Source organism: Poecilia formosa, unplaced genomic scaffold (assembly GCF_000485575.1).
Source record: "Poecilia formosa unplaced genomic scaffold, Poecilia_formosa-5.1.2 Scaffold53, whole genome shotgun sequence".
Lineage (NCBI taxonomy): Eukaryota > Metazoa > Chordata > Actinopteri > Cyprinodontiformes > Poeciliidae > Poecilia > Poecilia formosa.
Window position 1 is genome coordinate 2,305,048 of NW_006799992.1, and position 7,305 is coordinate 2,312,352.

Below are 7,305 nucleotides of genomic sequence, written 5' to 3' on the forward strand. Positions count from 1 at the left end.
TTATAATTATTTTTTTTTACTTGGTTCTTGCAAGTTCTGATCGGCTAAACACGCCCCCATAACGACTCCTGCCCCTCGCTGCTGCGTGAGACAGCTTCTGATACTCGGCAAAAAGAGAGACAGAATCAACCAAGAAAACTTCTTTGAAAAGGCCAGAAGATTTCTGGCGACGTATCAAAGATGGTTCTGAACCTCTGTTCCACTTCCCTCTTAAGGTTTACTCACAGATTAAACAAAATTCAAAATTAGTTCATGAATCCCTTTCTTTAGTTTATTTGAAACTTTCAGAAAGATTAGATCTTCAATAAATTGATTTATTATTTTGCAGATTCATTCTCTTAGTTTAAAATTCCCCAATTCAATTAAGTGTGTAGAGCAGAATTAGCTTATCTGTTTTTTGCCACCTATTTTTTTATTACATTTTTCACTAATTTAATCATTAGTGATTAGATCTTTGTATAGTGAAAATGAAATTTAATTCCTTAAATCAATTACTATTGTTTTTTCCCCCCCATCAAAATCTAATTTTAACTGCAACTATTTTTTATTCACAAGTCAACAGATCTTAATTCTGAAAATTGTACACAAAAATTGCCTTTATTCTTTTCAGACACTGCCAAATTGAAAGGTCAAAAATTCATCCATCACTCTGCTTCTGAAATACGACACCAAATTATATACTGTAATAAAGTTTTACCTAGCTCAATCATGCCACAAGAAAAACCTAGAAAACAAAAAGTTATTAAATTGCAATAAACATCAAAAGCTCTCCTTGAGAACTGACCAAACTCTTACCTCTGAACTGAGCGCAGTTTGACTTGATTTAAGTCCCTCAGAACGTCCAGCATCGAAGGAATCAGTTTGTTTTCCATGTTTTTGCTGAGCCCTGAGTGCTGGGCCTGAAGCTGACCCTTATTAGAGTTGTTGTTGTTCCTGCGCTCTTTGATCAGATCCATCACAGATGATTTCTCGCTGAAGGAGCTTTGGCATGGCAGCGGCAGTGGGGGAGGTGGTGGAGGAGGGGGAGGAGCATGACGAGGTGTGGAGGTGAGAGCCGGGAGTGGAGCAGGGGACATCAGAGGTGAAAATGGAGCATTCTGGGTCTCAGTCAGAGCTGAAGAGTAAGGAATGGTTCATTAAGATCATTGTTTGTTTTTTTTAGAGTGTTTGGATTGCAGAAAAATCTCAAATGTACCTGAGGATGGAGCTGCAGTAACAATCATGGCGATCTGAGCCCGAAGCTTGAGCAGCTCACTCTCCAGCTGGTTGATCTTCTGCAGGGCTTCAGGATCAACCCTCTGTCGCGCACATCCTCCTCCTCCTCTTCTCTCAGCTTGATTCTGAGGCAGCCTGGGAAATTTCATCAAGTCTTGACTAAAAATGCCATCTTTCTTTGGAGGTAAATGGTTCCTTGAAAATCACACACAATAAAAGTAATAGTGTATTACTTTCCTTTTTATCCTGGCATTAAAATATGTTTTAATGTGTGTGTGTGTGTACATTGTGCAAACATGTCGCCACTTTTCATTATGCTTTAGTTATAATGGATAACTATTAAACTTAAAAAGCTTAAAGTTAGTCTTTCCTTCGTGAAATATTTAACAAACCTTGTTTTAAGACTATAGCAGATAACTGAAACATAATTTGAAACTTTCGGATAACTTCCTCTACCTTTATAAATGACACAAATCCTGAATAATTCATCTGTAAAACAAATCTCTCACATGAGAATTCAAAAGAGAAATGCAAAAGCTGATACAACCTTGCTGCACAAGTCTGCACACCCTCTTTTTTTTTTTTTTTGACTGACATTTTGAAGTGTGCAGTAAAATCTAGGAATGCATTATATCTCTGCATCTATGTCACTTTCTACTGATGTTAGTCATGTTTTAGGTCGTTGTATTGATCCGATAAGGAAAAGTGGATCAACATTAAGGGCTGATGTTTATTTACATTTTGTTACACTGCACTCCTTGTTTATGACAAGGAGTGCAGTGCAAGCTATGCAGTGCAGGATTATGGGGGTGTTTAAAGCAGACAAGCAACATAGGCAAACTGGTCGCTTTTGAAAGTCTGGGAAAATATACATATAATATCAGTTATCGGCCATAACTGCAATATTGATATTGGACATCAACCCAAATTTAAAATCCTAACCCTAACCCTTGCAAAAATCCTAGCAAAAAACTAGCCCTAAAATTTATAATTATATACCTATTATCATAAATAATTCAAAAGATTAATGAAATCTTTTAAAGTTAGATTTATAACCAACTGCAGACATAGAAATGACTAAGCTTTGCAGCTCATAAAATTACATATTATTGTTTTTTTTTTTTTTTTTTACAGGCTATTACTAAATAAGTTTCTAGTTTAACTTGTGTTTTCCTAATATATAAAAAAGAAAAACAAAACAATTATAGATTTTTAAAAAAGTATTTTGATCTACTGATGCATCGTCATTCATTGTGTACCTGGTTCTGGCAAAGCTCTCCCCCTCATAGTCAAACACCCACATGACATCTGCAAATGTCGGTATGGCGGGTGCATCAGCTTCTACTTCAATGTATCCATGGTGTTTATAAGTAACCAGGGGGATCTGAGATAAATAAAAAAAGTCACATAGTTAAGATCCTGATAGGAAATAATTATTATACGTTTTTATCCAACTCTAAATATTTTAAGTGTGATTTTTGTGTCAGTAAATGTCAGAAAATGGTAGGAATCTACATAACTTGACTTCGTAAGGTTACAGAAAACATTTCTTGTGGCCAAAAGGATTCTTATTTAATTAAAACAAAAACCCATTAATGTGCAATAAGAAATACATGAACAAATACCTCAGCTCTACAGCGCTGTGTGTGAAAAGTAATTACTGGATCAATTAAGAAAAGCTACTATGAAAAACAAAGATTGTGTAACTATCTCGGGATAAACACAACTTTATGTTCCAATTACCTGAAAATGGACACGTGGAGCGGGCTTCAGTGGGAGATTCGTGCCGATCATTCGTACAATGCTGCGATACTGACCGCACAGCTGAGAGTCCCACACAGGAACAAGCTGCAGTCAGGATGAAAGATAAGTAAGAAACAAACTTAACAGAAGTTAAATGTGACGCAGCGGTGAGGAGAGAGATAACAAATATTACAGTTATTGAGCTGCAAAACAGGGCTGCAGCGTCAGCAGGCTTACCATTTCTGGAGGCACACCAAAATAGTCCAGGACCATGCGCAGCACATCCAGAATATCCTCTACTAAAGACATGGCAAGGACTTTTTCCTGCAGCAGCTGATGACCGGAAAGCTTCTGTTTCTGCTGACGGACTAAGCGTGGGGCCACCACAAAGAGAAGTCACATACCTTACACCTGAAATGACCACATAACACACTCAACTAAGATTTGATTACATAAAATTCCAGAACGCCAAGACAGACATTTTAATGTAGAATAAGAACAAGCTCACATTTTTTTTACAAAATAGATCAATCCAAATCATTCATGCAACAAATTCAGTCAGTGCATGGTCTATTTAAAAGGTTAAAAACTTATATAACATATATTAGCACACACAAAGGGGCATGAAAAAACCAATCCAACACAAAATGTCCATAAAATCCTTTGGAGAGGTTAAAAAAAACCAACAATAATAATGTGAATGGGCAACTGCATAAATTCAGAAAGAATGTAAAGATTCAACCTTTTTATGCTGATTGATATGTGTGTATGTATTATGCACGAAGGACAGGACTCTCTTCGATGTTCTAATGTTCTCTGTTTTAAGATGAGGAAATCTTAAAACAGAGATTTCCTGTTTTAAGAGGAAATCTTAAAACAGAACTACATGAGAGACAACAAAGCAGATTTAAATTAAAACTGAACAGAAGGCAAATATTTCACCTGCAGCGCTGGTAATGCAAACCCTTTTAAACTGGTGCCACTTTAATCCAAAACATGGTCACAACAAACCTCATTTATTGTTAATGCACAATTTTCACTTGAATGCATCACAAACTGATGCTCAGGAAGTCTTTCAGATCTTTAATCGTCTTCTTTTAAATTAGTTCAGCTGCAAATCCTGATATTTTCAGGTATCGGAACTAGAAGATAACTTTAAGGGAAAAGAAGTGCTCAGTCCCGCATGCTTTGAGGGACCGAGAACTGCAGTCCCGCAATGCATGGGGGAAAGCTGCAGAGGTCATCAAAAGTAAGTACCTGAGAACGCCGCAGCGAAGATGAGGTTTCAAAAGCATAAAACATAAGAACTTACCATCAACTCTTCTTATAGTCAGAGAAGCCACATGTTAATAGCCAGGCATCTCCTCAATCCTTTACCCGAAATTGAAATTAAGCCAGTCTAGAAAAGGCAATTTGTTTCCTCACGCGTCTAAGTAGCACATCCGTAAAGTCAAATAATGCCGCAGTAACAAAACTCTTCCTGATTGGCTGCAGATTCAGGAGTGGGACGAATATCCAATAGGAGAGGGCGACTTATAAACGCTTGCCACCGTGTGACAACCAATAGCACGTCGCGAGAGGAAACCCACCAAATTTGTATTTTTCTGCACGAGCTACTTCTTCTCTTTGGTAAGGAAACGTATTTAAGCTCCATTTAATAATGTCTAATAATCATCTGTTTCAATAAAGGGTACTTTTATTGAATATAATTAGCGAATATTCATGGTTTAAAGTTTGTATAATCAATGGAATGTATTTTAAGTGGCATAATTTCTTAACGGTGTCATAAGAAAGTAGTTAACGTCGTTAGCTTGCCATAATGGAACACAGAGGATCGGATCGTTTATGTATATTTTACAGATAACCCTTTTCCCAAAAATAAATGTTAAACTTTACTATCTGATTATATTTATCTCTTGTCTCTTTTAAAACAAGCCGCATTCTTGAGGTCTAAGCGCTTCAAGATAAGTCTTACCATTTGGTGTTTGACGTCAAAAATGGCCGGATTATTATTGAATGTATCTTCCAGATTCAGGTTTGGCCAGATTTTCAGACATGATGGATGCACTGTCGGTGGTGTGTCAGCTGCGGGACCTGGCGTCTGAACCACAGAACCGAGCTGTGATTGTCCAGGACCAAGGTTGTCTTCCGGGACTGGTTCTCTTCCTCGACCACAAGAATCCAGAAGTGCTGTTTGCAACCCTGCAGGTACAGAAATGTTGCAAAAGTGCTGATTCCCTTTAATTTTTTTTTTTACATAATCAAGGTGTGTATTTCATTCGATTTTTTTTTTGTGAATTGTAAAGTAGAAGTAATTTTTCTCAAAATAAGTGCTTGTATATTCTGTCCTCCTGAGATCTGATCCACAAGAATTTATATTTGTTTTGACCAGTCAGTCATATTGAACAACCCAGTCTATTTTGTCTGAGAAATAAAAAAAAATGTACAATGCATAATCTTTTATTTTTTTTTATTGTTTTTATTTATTTGTACTCAGACTCTTCGTTATCTGGCTGAATTGCCTCTCAATGTACCCATTATGAAGAATGAGCTGGGTATGATGGCGAGCTTGGAAACTCTTATCAGAAGGTAAGACAATTTGACAATATTAATATATTTTCATCAAGGTGATACATTTATTCTGGAAAATATGGCATGACCCATTGTAGATTAGCAATACAGTATATGTAAGTGAGGTTTTTCCCCACACAGAGAGGGCCTGTCTCTAGATATCACAGCTCTGGCTAAAGAGGTTTATGGCATTCTGAGAGCACCTGCTAATCCAGCACCACGCACACCAGAGAGGGAGAAGAGAAGAAAGCCCCAGTTCTTCATCAATTCCACCAACAAGAAGGCCAAGTCTGTCACATTACACATCCAGGGGTTGGACAGCACTGTAAGTTTACCAACTTATTTTTTACAATCTGATTTATGCTTCATCTCGTTTACTCGTGCATTTTCTTGCTGCGTTCAAGCAACAAAGAGGCTTATGTGAAGAGGCTCTTCTGAAAGTCAAAGGGGTGATCAGCTTCACGTTTCAAATGGCCTCAAAGAGGTGTACAGTCCGCATCCGTTCAGACCTCCCCACCGAGGTAAAGAGAAGGCATTCAACATTATCTTGTTGTAGTTTATGCCTCATAAAGTCCGTCAAATCCAACCAGGAAAAAAAAAAAAGTGGTGCATTTTGTCTGAACTTGTGCATTTTCTGTCAGAGTCTGGCCACAGCCATCGCTTCCACCAAGGTGCTGTCGGCTCAGCAAGTGGTGAAAAACGATGCCGGAGAGGAGGTGAGCGACATTCAGATAGAATTTCTGCTTATCCCGACTGAGCGTTTAAAATATCTCACATCTCTGCCTTCAGGTTTATGTCCCTCTGAACTCTTGTGGCGCTCAGGTGCCACAAAACGCGGACATCCCAGACTACCTCCCAGAGGAAGAGGAGAGCCCAGAGAGGGAAGTTGACAAAGCAATTTCCCGCACTGCAGCTAAAGAAGATTCCAATGGGAGCTGGCTGAATGCTGCTGCTAGTTTCCTCACAAAAACCTTCTACTGGTGAAGCTCAGATTTTTGTCCTAAAAGTGTCCAGATAGACTCCCTCCTCTCAGTGCTGAAACGGAGTCCTCATACGAGGGTTTTTGTTGAGTCTTTCATTCAACAAGCAACTACAAAGTCATTGCTATGTACATGTACAGATTTTCTGTCTAAAAATCTTTCAAGCTAAATGAAAGTCTATACTTGTGTATGTCTCTTTTTTTTTATGTTCCATTTATGTGGACTTTTCAATTTGTTTTTGCCTTTTCTAGGCATCGTTTACCTCCCAACATGTCCTTCATGTTAATCTTACTGTCCTGCTGTTTGTAACTACTTGAACTGGTTTATGCTGAAATAAATGTACAAAAATAAATGACTGTGTTGTTTGTGTGCATTGCCTGCTTTGCTCTAAGAAGTAAAAGAAAGTCCATCCAGGAAAACCAGAGTGAATATTTAATCGGGTCCAAAATGTTTAATTTGCCAACAAATGGAGATGAAATAATTTTACACTTCAGTAATACAATGGTTCAAAAAAAAATTCTTCCCACCCAACTGTCCTTAAAGGTTTTGTTTGCTTTCAAAGCTTTGTGGTCTTTCAGAAAATTTCCACTTGGTAATATTTACAAAAGTAGGTAGTCACCATGATGTCAACAGTCCAGCTGGTAGAAACCTCCTGCTCACAACTAGAACGTACTGATGCTACGCTTTACAAAAGCTGAGTGAAAAATGTATGAGAAGCTGCTTGTGGGGACAGAGCATTTAATCTGGCTTCAGACATTTGCATCGAAAGGAAGACCTGGGAGAGTTTGGCTGCAAA

At 38.0% G+C, this 7,305-nt stretch overlaps 2 protein-coding genes across 6 annotated transcripts in view; one reads left to right on the top strand and one right to left on the bottom strand.

Moving 5' to 3' along the window:
• Positions 1-5,009, bottom strand: part of mtfr2 (mitochondrial fission regulator 2) — a 10,569-nt gene extending 5,560 nt beyond the window's left edge. For 2 of the 4 annotated variants that reach the window (XR_001662229.1, XM_007552977.2), the window contains exons 1-6: positions 4,271-4,448; positions 3,196-3,369; positions 2,959-3,063; positions 2,475-2,599; positions 1,196-1,410; positions 796-1,114 (exon numbers count right to left, since the gene is read on the bottom strand). Coding sequence is in view for 3 of the 4 variants with exons in the window: in XM_007552977.2 (XP_007553039.1) it covers positions 796-1,114; positions 1,196-1,410; positions 2,475-2,599; positions 2,959-3,063; positions 3,196-3,267 (836 nt within the window). In the remaining variant the exon portion in view is untranslated. Of the gene's footprint in view, positions 1-795; positions 1,115-1,195; positions 1,411-2,474; positions 2,600-2,958; positions 3,064-3,195; positions 3,370-4,270; positions 4,453-4,933 lie in introns of those variants that run through there. The other 2 variants (XM_016671925.1, XM_007552979.2) reach the window with 2 other exon arrangements.
• Positions 4,504-6,880, top strand: armc1l (armadillo repeat containing 1, like). 2 transcript variants are annotated; one of them, XM_007552980.2, is made up of 7 exons: positions 4,504-4,587; positions 4,988-5,166; positions 5,456-5,547; positions 5,671-5,854; positions 5,934-6,050; positions 6,171-6,245; positions 6,319-6,880. In XM_007552980.2, exons 2-7 carry the CDS (start codon positions 5,014-5,016, stop codon positions 6,511-6,513), a joined length of 816 nt encoding a protein of 271 aa, XP_007553042.1. In that variant the 5' UTR covers positions 4,504-4,587; positions 4,988-5,013; the 3' UTR covers positions 6,514-6,880. The 2 variants fall into 2 exon arrangements, with proteins under 2 accessions (XP_007553042.1, XP_016527412.1); XM_016671926.1 differs by lacking the exon at positions 4,504-4,587 and adding an exon at positions 4,687-4,710.
• Positions 6,881-7,305: the final 425 nt, after the last annotated feature.